The 16,082-nt window shown below is 47.3% G+C and overlaps 1 protein-coding gene across 1 annotated transcript in view; it reads right to left on the reverse strand.

The window, feature by feature from the left end:
* Positions 1 to 11,935, reverse strand: part of ARL8A (ADP ribosylation factor like GTPase 8A) — a 45,531-nt gene extending 33,596 nt beyond the window's left edge. Inside the window, exon 1 of the mRNA XM_048497198.1 lies at positions 11,624 to 11,935. Coding sequence (XP_048353155.1) covers positions 11,624 to 11,746 — 123 coding nt within the window. The 5' untranslated portion in view covers positions 11,747 to 11,935. The remainder of the gene's footprint in view (positions 1 to 11,623) is intronic.
* Positions 11,936 to 16,082: the final 4,147 nt, after the last annotated feature.

Consider the following 16,082-nt stretch of genomic DNA (forward strand, 5'->3'; position numbering starts at 1 on the left):
TCATCCTCAAGACACTAGTTTTATTGGCGACGGCTGCGTACAAAACCGAAAGATGCTACACAATACAAGCCTATCACAGCCGATCTGGCTTCTTCAGACCAACCACTGTAATGCTAATGAATATCATCATTTCTAATACAATGCAAAAAGTTGTCATCATGCAGCTTAGCTAGAAAACCAGAAAGTTGCTAAACAAGAACTGACACTCCTTTCAGAAAAGGGCTTGGGATATCAAATCCTTGCCTGAGTAAGCACAACAAAGAAAATAAATCATTTAGCAGTTATAAAGTGCTGCTTGAGTTTCAATACGCTTCATACATCTTATCTTAGTAACCCCTACAACAAGACTGCAAGACTTAATTATCCCCAGATTGCAGGGGGAAGAAGCTGAAAGGCAGTAGCAGCCTTGTTCATGGGGGGCAAGGGGCTCCCCAGGTTGGAGTTTTAGCTGCTGAACTGCTATCTCAGGGGTCTGCAACCTGTGGTTCTCCAGATGTTCATGAACTACAATTCCCATCAGCCCCTGCCAGCATGGCCAATTGGGGCTGATGGGAATTGTAGCCCATGAACATCTGGAGACCCCTGTGCTATCCTGTTTCCAAAGACACAAGAGTTGACACACTGTTTGAAAACACCACAATCCTCAAGCCATCCATGCTTTATAACGTTATCATCAGAAGCCAAGATCCACATGATGGTAACAAGCACGTGACAGCACAAGGGGCCAAGCTTCTCATCTAAATGAGGACTTCTATTGCTGTGGGTACAAAGTTACCATGGCCAGGTTCCATAACCTGGATGGGCCTTTGTGCCAACTGTGTGCAGGTAGAAGCTGAGTCTACTTTAAATGAGATACCGAACATGTGCAACATCTCTTAGGTAACGACTTCTAACTACTAGAAGGACATAATGAGGCATGCAGATGGAATCTGCTGGATGGAAAAGACATGAGGGTCTGAAAGCAACAAGTTGTGGACAGACTGGCGAGGACTCGGGAGGCAACAGGCAAAAGGAGAACTTTATTTTCTTCCTAAAAAAAGCAGACTTTACGGAAGTATTTAAAAAGAGAAGTAGCAAGACAGTGACGCTGCTCCAAGCATAAGGAACAGCATGGCACAAGATGTGGAGAATCGAGTGAAAGAAAGAGACAAAGGCAGCTAAGAACAGAGGAGCCCATGCAGAAGGCAGCAAACAAGGAGGATCCTCAAAGCAGATTTTTAAAAGTTAGGCCCAAGGGAGTAGTAGGCAGTTCCTTGCTTGGTCAGCTGCCTGCCTCCCCCAGTCCTGTGAAGCTCCAAGTATTCCCAGAAATATACTGAAGTCTTTTTTAGAGTATGCTCATATCAGCCCACATGATAGAGTTGGCAGTCATTTTCAAAGATCCATGTTCTGTGTAAGCAAAGAAAGGAGTTTTGTGGCATGTAGAAGCCTATCAGACTCAATCTGGTTTAAACTTCCATGAACAAGAAGCTACTTCACCATTTCATCTAGCACAGATACACACACCAGATTTGTTTGGGAGGACAAGCTGGTTGGCCAGCTCAGTATGGCAAATCACATTCTCAGTGCTGATGTAAGGAATGTAAGGAATTCCATAGACGCAGAAATAAAAGGCTTTGGTAATGAAAGTCCATTTATTAAGACATCTTAGAAAGCTCAAGTACACGCAGTGGCAGGAATGACACTTCCCGCCAGAAGCACAGGTTATAATACCATTCACCCCATCCCCCCTTCCTTGATTCCTGAGGCAACGGAGACTTTATCTCCGCGAAAGATAAAGTCTTCCGCCGATGCATCTGGCCCATCGCCCGGGCTGTGGAATGCACTCAAGGTTACTTCACCATCAACACCATTGAATCCTTTACACTCTGCCTCCCCTAAAGAAGACCCTTCCAGGTTTATGCGGAAAGGCACGGTGGAAAGCAGAAATAAGGGTGGGGGCTTCAATGTTTTCGGAATAAACCCATTGATTATACCCAGAGGAATATCCTGTTCCAAGAAACTAAATACGTGCTGCTGCAGTAAAGCGAGAGTCCAGGATACAGCGCCACTCGTGAGTGCTTGTGGGCCATCAATAATAGTCGGAGGGGGGGCCCTCTCCATGGTCGTGGCTATGGCATCGGCTGGAGCCTCTTGAGCAAGTTTCTGGAAATGGAAGACAGATGGATGTTACTAAGAGAGTTAGGTAAAATCTAAGCTGGCAGTGACATCATTAATCACTTTTAGTAATTTTGGTGAAAAGGGTCCCACAAACCTTTTGCCAAGTTTGGAAAATTTATACCTTCTGAGATTTTTTTTTGTAGATAAATACAATCCAGGAGCCTTACACGCGAGGGAATCTGAGCTGCGTTTATCCGCCAGTAGCGCTTTTGGGAGTCCTTTGCTTGCTGTAAGGCGTCTGGACCGTACTTCCATCCTCGGCTAGGGGATGAAATCCATTGTTGGAATTCTGGGGGGTCCAACGCTGCTGCGGTAGTTGTGGTAACGGGCGAAGGAGCGTACTGACACAATTTCAAAGGGGGTTTTCTTTGTATCATACTATGAACTGCGATTATTGTAGGCGCATTCGCGAACGGAATAAGCTCGCGACCAATTGTCTTGGTGGTAGTTGGTGTAACAACGTGAAATATTGCTCGCTAAGGGTCCGTTCGCCCTCCGGCTCTACCGGCCACTTTGAACGTGCGGTAGGGCGGCGACGGGCGTGCTCCCAACAATCCTAAGTAAAAAACGCTTTCCAGAACTTCGAGATGAATTGGGGGCCAGCGGTCGAGACCACCTTAACGGGGCGGAGTGAGATCGTAAACATGTTGAATAAACAGCCGTACAACTTAGGAGCAGAGGGATGCAGCTACTACGGAATAAAATGGGCTTGTTAGAGAATAAGTCTACCACCACCCATAAAACCGTGGTTGCCGTGGACTTTCGGCAAATCTGTAATGAAATCCATGGAGATGACTTCCTGGGCGGAAGTTACCGAGGTTTCCACCAGTCCATGGGCTTCCCTGATGGGTTTTGGTTTCTGCACAAACCGAAAGCAGCCTTTAATGTAAGTCTTAAATGTTCTTTGCGCATTAAGGCCACCAGAACTGCCGGGCGGGCTATTAAGTGCGTAGCAGTTTTCAAGAAGCCAAAATGTCCAGCTGAACGTGGGCATCGCGGGCAAGCTTTTGAACTTGGTTATGGATAGAGACAGCATCAACATTCTCCGCTACCAAACTCCATTCTCCAACGCAGAATTGGGAGTCCTCTTCAGCCGGGCTTGGTTCATTTATTCGCCCTCCACCCCCGGTGAGGAAAGCGTGAGAGACGGTGACTGGGAACGGGGTATGGACATGACGCTTGAGATCGGGTGACAGCCAACCCCAACTGGGAGTGGGGGAAAGAACGTATGGAATACCGCGAAGGCAGCTCCACCCCTCCCCGGTAGGCGCCGAGAGCCACAGCCAGTTTGTTGGTTTTCCAGGAAAGAAATGGACTGTAAATGAGAAACGAGAAAAGAAATCGCCCAACGGTTGTTTCATGGACATCTTGAGGTGGAGAGCTGCCAGGTTTTTTTAGCGATCCGGACTAAACTTGAAAGGGTGCTTAGCTCTCCAGCCAGTGGCCAAGTGGAGAGTGCTGCTTTGATGGCCGGCAGAAATCCTTGTCTCCCACAGTCCAGCGTTGGAGTTCGCACCAGAGAATTTTTTAGACAAATAAGCACACGGAACCAGTCTACTATCTTTATTTTTTCTGCAACAGGGTCGCCTGAGAGCTTTGTCCGGTATACCCACGCGGAACTACAAACGGAGATCTGGTCAAGCGATAGGTTCGGTGGTAAACGAGATTTTAATAGTTGAAAAGGCTGTTTGACATTCCTCAGACCAGAGAAGGCCCCGGCTTGGCGTGGACAGTGAATCTTTACCCTTAGTGCTGCAGAGGTCTGTGAGAGGAGAGCTGTTCAGCAAATTGGGGTATAAAATCACGAGCAGAAATTAGCAAAACCAAGAAACGACTGGAGTTCTTTATGCTGGTGGGGCAGGCCATTGAGGACTGCATCAATTTTTTAGCAGGATCCATTTTTAAGCTCCTCGGCTTAGATCCGTAACCCAAATAGTCAATGGAGGATTCGATGAAAACAGCATTTGGAGTTTGGCAAAGAGAGAGTTATCAAGCAAGCGCTTCAATACCTCCTCGACCAACATTTCTTCTATAGCTCTAAGTAGTAAAATTAAAAAACGCCATCTAAAATATACAACAACTCTTGCACAGTAAATCAAGGGAGAACTTCGCTGATAAGGGCTGTATGAAAGCTCCGGGGCCCTACTTAACTAATGGCATTATTAAATATTCAAACTGTCCAAACTTTGTATTAAATGCAGTCAGGTGTTCATATCCTTCAGCAATTCTACTCTGTAGTAAGCTTCTTCTTAAGTCTAATTTCTAGTAAAATAAGCAAATTCTTTGCCGAAAGTGCATCTAAGGTGCCAGTCCTTGATCAAAGGCAAAGGATATTTATTGACAGGGAGACCGCATTGAGACCTCGATAATCTGTGCAAAGTCAGAAGACTCCATCTTTCTTTGACAAACAAAACGGAGCAGCGCGGTATTTGCAGCCCACGTATGAAAACCAAGGAAAGCAAGGTTCTTGTCTAAGAAAGCACGGCTCCTTCTCCTCATTAGGACTCATGTAGATTCTACCCTTGGGCAAAGTCGCTCTGGTTGTATAACAATTTTACAGCTGCGTCCCTGTGGTGGCAATTGATCGCGATTCCCGTCTCTGAAAAAAACTCTTGGCTAGATCTTGATATGCAGGCGGATGTCAATAGAATCGAGCAATCACTGGAGATGGAAGCCAGAGAGGGGAAGGTCAGAGACGCTGATTTCTTCCCAATTCATATGTTCACCGCCGGTATGGTCAGTGAATTCTAGGATCCTTTCCAACGAATTTTGGGTTCATGTAATAACAACTAAGGCATGCCCAAAACTATGGAGTGTTTATATTACCGGCGCTTAAAATGAAACTAATTTTCTCCCAATGGTCGGCGAACGGAGGAGAACCGCTGTGTTTTGAATTGGGCCGTCCTTCGGCTCGAGGGCTGCCAGCCCATTTGGGTGAATGGTGCATGGCTTAGCCAGGAATTCGTCCAGACCTAGCCCTCTGCCACCCAAATGATTAAGCAGTGGGGATAAGTCGAATCCACAAGGGCCGAGGCTATAATGCGAAAGTGTTTAGCGGGTTGGCCAGAAATGCTTGAACAGTATTGAGCCGCCGTCTTCACCTCACCGCTACCAGAGTCGGCCCATGTCCATGGGGCTGAAGAAAGACAGACAGCTGCTTCCCCTCCTCTGCTATCGCCTCTTCGTCACCGCTTAGACGAGCCAGTGGAGGCGGCCCTGACTCCGCGGGTGGTTTGGCAGACGGAGGCACGCTGGAGCTGGAGCGGTTGGTTTTGCTTCTTGGGACAGCTACGTTAGATGACCTGGTCTCCGCGAGAAAGACAACCCAAGCTTCCATGCACGCTCAGAGGTGGTTTCCCGTAGAAGCGCTGGGCTTGACTTGCGGGCACGGTAGTGGTTTTTCGGCCAGGGCTGCCTCCCTTGACGAAGCCGATTCCAAACGAGACGCCACTTGAGACCCTAACTGATCCACCTGCAATGGCAGAGGAACCCGGATTAAAAAACACAGTTTCACGTAGATTTTGCTATCCACAGCATCCGAAGTATTCGCGATCTCACGCGCTCAGGCCACTCAGAGAAGTTCCAGCAGCCGCCGCATCGCAAATTCACGGACAAATTCTGCAAACGGAAGCGGGTTGCCTTGCTGATGGTTTTGATGGCGCGGATAGCTTCATATTCTCGGGCGCTTCTGATCTTGAAAGCCGCCAGCTTTCCTCAAAGCTTGAGGAATGCGGCACTGTGCGTAGAAGTCTCATCCTGTAACTAAAATAGTCATTTAACCAGGTCAGCGTCAGCCCCATCTAGGACTGAGCCGATGTCCCGTGATTTTTTCGCTCAGACCGGTAGAGATCATCATAGTCTTCCGCGGGCATTGAGTTGCAAGATGAAGTAGGAAGTTTGAAGCCGGGTCCCATCAAACGGGCTGGTATCAGTCAAAGTGCAGCCCCGCTCGACGGCTCTTGGCTTCGCTGGGAGGTGGCGCTTGGCTGAGCAGGTTGGGCAGGCGCTGTTGCACAGGGGGGGGCTGGAATCGGGCGCTAAGGTGCCGCTGGCATTTGGGTGGCAGGACCCAGGTAATGCGGCCCCTGGCACCGCATGATCAGTAACAGCATAGGTTCCAACTTGGCGGCCCCTTGGTCTGCTGCCTCCCCTTAGCTCCCTCTCCAAATTTTCAGCTCTCCTTATGGCCAATGCATCTTGCGCATGCAGCAGCGCTTTTTCTCACCTAATTTAAGCAGTTCGTCCCGGCGAAGGGCTTCAGTGAGTCACTTTGCGGCAAGAGAGCTTCCGAACGCTGCTGCCGCTAAATCCAGTCTGGACTGTTCCAGGACTTTATCATGGACTGGTGATTCTAGCGCATTGCCGCTGGAGCGCCGCTCTTTGCACGGTCCAACTCGAAGCTGGACTTCTTTGCGCTGTTGTTCCCGTCCTCTGCAGGGTTTTCGCGTTTTGCTGCAACTGTGCCTGCTCTCCTCCCATAGCTGGCGCTCACGGTTCCATGCCGCTTTGGGCATCCTCGTCGCCGCATTTCATCCCAGTCTTCTCGATGGGAGAGGAAACCGGTCCGGGTTGGGAATGCAGGTTTTCTTCAGACTCGCCGCCATCAGGAAGCCGGTGCCTCGAAGCACCGTGAGCCGCCAGAAGTTCCCCGTGGTTCTCGCCGAGGCACCTCTCAGGTGCGTCGCCGGACCGATGGGGTCCGATGAAGCGTACGGATACCCTCCTAATTCCCGGTTGAGTCCCGTGTCCTTTGATCACCCCCCCCCCCCCCAGTGCTGTGCCACGGTGGTTCCTTTGGGAGACACCAAAATAATGAAGTCCAGGAATCGCTTCAATGGATTCCTGCTGCCGATGAAAGGTGGTTGCCCGCTCTCCATGACAGGTAGGTTGCATCTGAGGTCGTAATCCACACGGTGAACGGTAGAGATCTCGCCCAGCGCCGAACATCCATGGACAGCCTAAACGCACTCATGAAGTTCCCATCGCCGCCGCCGCCACGTCCCGTCCCAACGGAGTAAAGGGAAGACTCCGTGCTGATACGCAGGACGGAAAGAGCCACCATGCAGGCCCGCTCGGGCTTCGCCGTTTCTAGATCCAGAAGGGAAGGTCGGAGCCCTTTGGGGCTACCGCATCTTCGGTGAGGTAATATTCAACCTCTCCATCAAGTAAGACAAGAGGTCCACAGCACAAGAATAGATGAATTAAGATTCTGCCACAATGTAAGGAATTCCATCGACGCAGAAATAAAAGGCTTTGTTACTGAACGTCCATTTATTAAGACATCTTAGAAAGCCTGGTACACGAGTGGCAGGGAATGACACTTTCCGCCAGAAGCACAGGTTATAATACTATCTGACTTATCCCCTTCCTGATTCCCATGGGAACGGAGACTTCATCTCCCGCGCAAAGATAAAGTCTCCGCCGATGCATCTGGCCCATCGCCCGGGCTGTGGAATGCACTCAAGGTTACTTCACCATCAACACCATTGAATCCTTTACATGGTTCTGTTGCCAAAATTAGGAAAAAAAACTGGCAATGTGTTGTCAGGTTCAGGCATGGAAAAAGCAGGTTCAAACAAGTGACGTAGAAAGTTTCTACATGGGGAGGTGTCTTAAAGTGAGAATTCTGACACACTCACATTTTAAGGTCAACCCAAATTGGGCACAGATACTCTAGAGTTGAAGAAGCTCAGTTTGCTCCCACCTTCTCCTTCCATCATCACAAATTACCTGGAAGATGAATAGGTTTGTGGTACAAGCTCCACAGGATGTCCACAAGGTTGCCACAGTATGATGTGGCACTGTAGGGCCATCAAAGGCCCATAGAAAAACACTGTTTTCATAATTGCTAATGATTGTAGACTAGTGGTCCACAATACACTTGAGCCTGCAGGTGCTTCTGGAATTTTTAGAAAGGCTGATGGGTGTCTCCATAAAAAGGCTGCTATAGAGACTCCTAATCCTTGGAATTCTTCTTTTTAAAAAACCTCCAATTAAATGAAACATTCAGTTGGGGAAATATGTTCACTTGTTGAAGGAGGCCAAAAAACATTCAGTGTAATTCCCTAAGCTTATTAACATTTATCCGATCAAAATAAATTGTGGTGGGTGGCCTTAACTACCCCAAGTTTTTTAATGTCTAAGGGCAATGATAGTGGAATCCAGTTGACGCTGATATTGTGGAGTCCATAAGCCAGCATTTAGTGTGCACGTGTGTTATGTGCCATCAAATTGATTCCAACTAACAGCAATCCTGCAAATTAAGGACCCTTTGAATTATCTGTTGTTAACAGTTTTGTTCAGGTCCTGCAAATGAAAGACCATGGTTTCCTTTATTGTTGTATTCATTAAACCATTTATATCCCACCCTTCCTCATAGTTCAAGGTGGCTTATAGGAATAGTTAAAAACATATTCAGTTAAACCAAAATGAAACAGCAAACCAAAAATCTCTCCCCTCTCTAAGAACCTGGCACTCAACCCTCACTCAATAGCCCCAGCAAACAAAAAGTCCTTAAGGGGCCTCCTGATGAGTCAATCCATCTTATGTTGGGGCTTCCCCTTTTCTTACTGCCTTAAGCAGGCTCAAGGTCAATTCAGCCTTCCATCTTTTCATGGTAAAATGAGTACCCAGCTTGCTGGGGGTAAAGTGTAGATGACTGGGGAAGCAATGGCAAACCACCCCACAAACATAGTCTGCCTTGTAAACTTGGTATGACATCACCCCACAAATTGGTAATGACCTGGTGCTTGCAAAGAGGACTACCTTTCCCTTTCCGTAGGGCACATGCAAAGGTTTAATAGGGTGTGCCAAGATTTAAAAATGCAGGGTGTGCATTTGAGGATAGGGTGGGTTTCCCTGGTTGAGGCAGGGTAGGATGGGAAATATAAATCCTCTATCCTTCTCTCTCCACCCACAATCTCTTCTGGCTCTTATTTACTTTTAGTTCTTGTAATAAGGGTTCTTCCCATCGTCCTTACTCCTGGAGCTGGAAATGTTGTGGCTCAGCAGTTTCAGCAAAACACTGACATCTAATAAAGACAGACATAGGCATGCTTGTATGCTTATCACCTTCTAAGCCACAGGTGTCAAACTCTCAGACAAGCCATAGGTGTCAAACTCGCAGCATCATGCTGGCAGGGGATGATGGGAACTGTAGTCCATAACATCTGGAGGGCCACAAGTTTGACACCTGTGTTCTAAGCTGTGGGATACTTCTCAACTGAAAGACACTTTCACCTCTACATAAAGAGCCTAACTAAGGCTCTTTCACACCCATTTTCCACTGCACTGGGCTATGTCAGAGAAGGCAGATTCAAGTGCTGAGACTGCAATAAGACTGGGGACTAAGAAAGCCCTAAGTCCAGTCACACAGCATCAGAAGCAGAGGAGGCCTCAATCTTCAGAATGAGGTCCAAAGAAAGAATAATTTTCAATTTATTTTGAAAAAAGACCATTTTGTTCAAGCCCATTCCAAGTTTGGTCAGGGGCTGACTCATCACTGGTTCTATCACTCCTTGGCCATGATGATGTTATGATTAAACAGGGGGGGGGGGGGAACCCTCACCTTGGCCTGACATCATGGAGTGGTCATGAAGGGAAAACCAGGTTAAGGTAACATTTTTACCTACCACAAAGGTAAGGGTTAAAAAAAACCAACCAACCCCAAATCAGAGTTACAAGGTTCCCAACCTGAAATCAAAGGCTGGCCAAAGCTCACAGAAATCATGTGGCTGGGACACAGCACTGAATCAGTGGTCAGTGACAGAGCATCTCTGCTGGAATAAACCAGACAAAATTCTTTACTGAGCAAATGACCAATTTGCCTTGTCATATCTTCAGTACTCAGGAACCTGAATCTGATGTGCAGATTATCAGATGCCCTACCAAAACTATTTAAAAAACTACATATGCAAGAGGGAATCCCAGAAGACATTCAAAAAGCATGAAGAACATACACAAATTACACCAAAACTAAGAGCCCTCCGGGGGTGGGCGGTATAAAAGTAAAACAAACAAACAAATAATAAGCATAATTTGGATACATGAAAGTTACATGTCTTATAACTTGAATCTTTTCCAGCATGTCTTATGAAAATGCACCCACAGTTAGTAGCAAATATTATTTTAGAACATATTTGAGGGGTAAATAAACCCCAAATAATACATCCTCCAGTAGTGGGACAGGGGAGCAGGGAGCTAGTGGAAAGATGGTTCCAGATTTACAAAAATATTAGTGGGGAAAGAGTGGGCAATAGGTTTTTATAGCTTCCATGACTGCAACCCACTTCCTTTTGCTGGAAAAAGAATGCTTTGTATTCCTAGACAAGCCCCTGTGTTTCTGCTCTGAGCCTATGCTCAGCATGGAAAAGCAAAAAATGCAAAAGATGGAAGCATTCCAGTTCTGCAAACTCACCTAGATCAAACCCTTTTGCTCATGCACCTCACTAAATCAACAACACAGACCTCACAGTTCAGCCAGTTCCATTCATGGTCCAAAACAGAAAGCTGAAGACAGCTATCAATATTCCCAGGGCTGATATTCCCCATCCCACGTGCTGCTAATGTCTTTTTTCCTCTTTGAAGCCATTACTGCAGAATGCACAGAAAAGGGAGGGGGGGGGGGATGAAAAATGCAAGGCTGAATAAGCCATTGCTTTGTATCTAAGTAATTCTCCCCTATTGGAATCTCACTGCTTTCCTAAGATGGTTCCTTAGCCTGTATGCTTAAGAACACACAAGCACATGCTATTTTAATTTAAAATTCCATTTCTAAAGTAAAGAACGCACGTACGACACAAATACACTGCAAAACTCCCTGCTAATTGCCATATTGATCAGAAAAGATGGGAGATGAAATTACCATCCATTACAGAACTGCCTCTCTCCCTCCCTCCCTCCCACCAGGGACCCAGCCTAGATTCTGAACCTCGATTCTCCACTCAGATCATCCGCTTTAAATACCTACAACCACAGACCTGCAAATTGTTGTTTTAGGATCCAAGCCTGAAATTCTGACCCGGACTCTTCTTCCTCCCGAGCCCCCAAGTAAACCGTCCAGTAACAGGACGAATCATGGGAACCAGGGGGATGGGGAGAACCCAACAGGCTTTACCCCCGTAGTCCATGTGCCGTCTTTCCCTCCCCCGTTTTCATTCATACGAGGGGGGAGGGGGGAGAGGAATAGATGAGCACTCGAGGGGCGTAGAATGGAAATCCCTTTCTATGGGGAAGAAGACTATCCCGCCGTAGGGGACAAAAAGGCGACAATGCCCCCTCCATGATATGGGGAGGGGCGTCTTCCTGCTCTGGGGAGTCGCGAGGCCTCACTCCCGCTCGGGCAAGGAGGAATCTAAGCAAGGGAGGAGGAAGATGGAGGCTCCTTCCTTCCTCCCCCCCCCTCCCCCCCCTCCCCCCGCGTCAGGCCCTGCCCGTCCGAGCCACCTCTGCTCTGGCGCCTTACCGCGATCACGTTGACGAAGGTGGTCTTGCCCGAGTACTGCAGCCCCACCAGGGTGAGCTCCATCTCCTCCTTCCAGAAGAGGGCCCGGAACCAGTCCAGAAGCTTGGTGAAGAGCGCCAGCATCCTGCCTCTGCTCCCGGCCCCGATCGCGCACCGCACCGCACCGCAGCCAGGCCCAGCGCCTCTATTGTCCCCCGGAACGAGCCGGCCCTGCTGCTCCCACCGCCGCGCTCTGCCTCCGGGCTCTCGCGCACCGCGCACACTCGGCTCTCCAGGCGCTCAGCTGCCGATGGGTGGGGTCAGCCAAGCGACTCCCCGGCCCGGGGTGGAGACTCTGCGATGCTCTCCGCCGCCCCGCCCGACAGCGGCCCCTGCAGGACCGGAAGACCCGCTGCAGCCTCCAAAAGCCTCCTAGCGTTGCTGCTGTTCGTTCATATGGTAGCTCTCCAGATAAATTCAGGAACTTCTCCTATCAGTTTACCAGCATGGCCAATTGGCCATGCTGACAGAGGCTGATGGGAATTGTAGTTCCTGAACATCTGGAGAGCCGCAGGTTCCCTACCCCTGCCCGTAGCCAGTCATAGCCTTGGCTTGCGGTGGAGTACTGTGAACGTATTATGTTGGGAGTGCCGAAAACCTTAACGCTGTTGTTGTTGTATATACGGTATTCCCCAAAGAGTTTTTGTGTATTGCTGTCAATTAATTGCAATTGCATGTTTATGTCTTTTGAACCTTTTTCTTGTGTTTGTGTAACCTCAGCTTGTGGGTTCTGTGGGGCAGTACTTGGAAGGAGTTGCAAAGAACCAAATTTAAACAAAACAGTTTACTTCTCTTTACAAATGGCATTAAACATCAACATTTAACATTACAATTCAAGGTCCTGTTCAGGTTGCATTTCAAGTCCTTCTAGTTACAGTCTACTGATACTGCCAAGTCCAATTCTTCTTTGCAAGTGGGTTGGCTCCTGAAGACTCCAAGGGCTTGATGAACAGGATGCAACATGATGAAGGTTTCCAGGACAACTCTCACCCATTACAACCACAAAAAGAAACCCTTAACAAGGTGTTAAGGGCTTATAGAAATCACGGTCCGAGTCTGGTAGCCTTGTCTTCTCCAAAGAGCTCTGCAGCCTTTCTGCTGCTCTGAGTCTCCACCCCCTTACTGGTTCAACCCATTCTGGGCATGGGGGTTACATTTGCACTGGCTTTTTCCTGGAAAACCCACATCACTAAGCAATAGGGATCCTACTGATTTTTAATCCTGGTTTTTAATAGATAAAGTGAAATAAGTGGCGGGTTTTATATCTTCTTACACAACAGTCTACAACATTTTAAATTTGAATTGAAACAGAAAAATTGGTTTTTATATCCTACTTTTTTCAACCGTAAGGAATTTCAAAGTGGCTTAAAATTTCAAAGTGGCTTTCTGTCTCCCGTCAACAGACACCTTGTGAGGTAGGTGAGGTTGAGAGAGTTCTGAGAGAACTGTGAGTGGCCCAAGATCAACCAGCAGGCTTCCTGTGGAGGAGTGGGGAATCAAACCCAATTCTCCAGATTAGAATTCACCAATTTTAACCACTACACCACACTGGTATTATTTCTGTTTGGTTGATGAAGCTGCTTTAAGAAACTCCATCATTTGGCTTACAAAGTTGTAGAAGCTACCACAAAACATTTCAAAATTTAATTTGCAAGGATGCTGTGTCATTCTTATATCCCGATATTGACCATTAGGGAGAATATGCATACCACATAGCTGTCGTTAACAGGAACTGACTTCATGGGCTGTAAAGATTTAGTAAGGAGTCAGTTCCATATTTTTCAAACGGTAGCTTCCTCCATCTATTTCACATTAACTTTCAGTTGTGACTGGTCATGAACATTGCTCTTTCTCTTTTCCGACAAGCCATAGGGTAGGTTTTATATCCTGTTTTTGAGCTTCTGAAACACATCTACTCTTCACTATTGAAAACACACTACTGGATCACTTGGTCCCTTCTTCTGATCCAGAAAAGCTTCTCTTAAATCCTTAACAAGTTGCCTGCTCTGGAGAAGAAAGAGAAAGTGGCTGAGAATGGAATAAGATTTGGACAGTGCTTTCTGGTTCACCTTTTTCTGTAGTCATGACTCATCCAGAAGACCAGGCACTGATATAGTTTCTGTTTTGACAAGACCCAATAATACAGAGCAATATGAGCATGTTTGACTAAGATCAACAACAGCAGAATAAGTGAGGGGGGAATAAAACTTTAGTTAGTTTGCTGTCTTCTTTCCCAATTATTTGTCTTGTTTTCTTTTCCAGGATGCTAGAGTGGAACAGGGCAGCATGAACACATATCCCACAAGGAAGAAGAAGAAGAAGAGTTGGATTTATATCCCCTTTTTCTCTGCTGCAAGGAGACTCAAAGGGGCTTACAAACTCCTTTCCCTTCCCCCCCTCACAACAAACACCCTGTGAGGAAGGTGGGGCTGAGAGAGCTCAGAAGAACTATGACTAGCCCAAGGTCACCCAGCTGGAATGTGTTGGAGTGCACAGGCTAATCTGAATTCTCCAGATAAGCCTCCTCAGCTCAAGCAGCAGGGGTGGGGGGGAGGGGGTGGGATCAAACCCTGTTCTTCCAGATTAGAGTACACCTGCTCATAATCACTACACCACTGCTGGATAAAGCCAGTGCAAACACAAAGGGTAAGCCAAGTGACAGCAGTGGTGACTGGACGTTGCCTTTAGTAACTCATTTTGTTCGCTTTCCCAGGCATTTCTCAGATTGATAAGTCTGCAGCAAAAGATTTTCAGTGTCCATACTACCTTGGTGAAAAGCAAACAGGTGACAACCCTAAAATCAAAAGGTTCAATAATATGATGCACTCTCAAGCATGGGCCTACATAAGAAGACGTCTGCCAGATCAGACCAGTGGTCAGGAGTAAAGCAAGGGGAAACTGTGCCCGGGGTGTGCGCGTGCCCTGTGCCCCCGCCATGGTGCTGCCCTCCCCTACCCCACCCTGGAACGCCCCCGCCACGGCCAGGCCATGCCTCCACCATGGCTCCACCCAGGGCATCGCGTCCCCCCCGTTGGCACTAAACCACTGCCAGTGGTCCATTTGTTCTAGTGTCCTGTCTCACACAGAGGTTAACTACTGACTCTGGAGGGCAAACAACAGGACATGGAGGGTGAGGTCTTCTCCTGATGTTACCTCCTGGCACTGGTATAAAGGATTTGCTACCTTTGAATGTGGAGGTTCCCTTTAGTTGCCTTGACTAGTAGCCACAGATAGACCCATTCTCCATGAATCTGTCTAATTACCCTTTTAAAGCCATCTATGCTTGTGACCATCACAACATCCTCTGGCAGCTGCACACTGGTTGACATTGGTCCATTGACATTGGTCCATTCTGCATAGCAGAAATAAGATGTCCTGACGATGGGAAAAAAGGTGTCTCTGGGAGGAACTCCACACAGTTTTTTCCCCCAAGATGTCATCAGGACAACCTTATTTCTGTGCAAGCTGTCCTATTTTTAGGATGCAAAACTACCCATTCCCCTACCCCAAGTTGATTGCAAGTCATCTCCTCTTGCTGTGCAGAGCTGAGGAGATGTCTCATTTTTCCTGCCTGACCATTAAAGCTGTCTGGTCAGTTTCCTACTCCATTTGCACTTGACATTTTGTGGTGCTGCAGGGATTCTCCATGCCTGCAGCCTTTTGCTTAATGTTTTTCCAGGATGTTTGTTCTGCAGGCTTTGCTGCTGGGAGCCTTTTCAGTCCCCGAAGAACATGGTTGTATTCAGCTTGTCCTACCAATTCTGGCAATATATAGTTTTCCCTTTTAAAAAAATTTCGATGAGCTGTCTCCGAAGACACACAGACATGATTTCAGAATCCATGCCAATTTTTAAATCATGTCTTTGTGTCTTCGAAAACAGCTCATAAAAAATAAAAAAGGAAAAAAGTATAAATTGCCGGAATTGATAGCATGAGATGAGTACAACCATGTACTTTTCGGTGTTTTGTTGCTTCAGAAAAGAAATAGTCCTTTATTGTGAAGGGCCTTCAGACAGGCTAGGAATAGTAGAGCAAAATATTCTAGCTATCTGTCTAAGCTAGGGTGAAGAGTGGCTGCACAGAATATGTCTTGCCCCCTTGCTTAGAAAATGTATCAGGAAAAGAATGAAGGAATTTGTAAGAGTAGCATTCTGCTACCCAGAACATTCTATCTAGCTTTGCTAGCTCTACTGCCAACTCTAAAGCATCAGTGTGCTCTCTACAAAGGCACATTGTACAGTACACACTGTACACTTCTGACACATATACACTAGTGTTGACTGTTCTAACTAGTTGCAGCTCTCCAGGGACTGCAAGCAGAGGTTTTGTCAGCCTTGTCACCTTTAGTTACTTTAAACAAACATGCTTGGGACTGCACCTGGACATTTCTATGTGTAAAACATGTGCTCTGCCAGTGAGC

The sequence above is a fragment of the Sphaerodactylus townsendi genome, linkage group LG05, assembly GCF_021028975.2.
Source record: "Sphaerodactylus townsendi isolate TG3544 linkage group LG05, MPM_Stown_v2.3, whole genome shotgun sequence".
Lineage (NCBI taxonomy): Eukaryota > Metazoa > Chordata > Lepidosauria > Squamata > Sphaerodactylidae > Sphaerodactylus > Sphaerodactylus townsendi.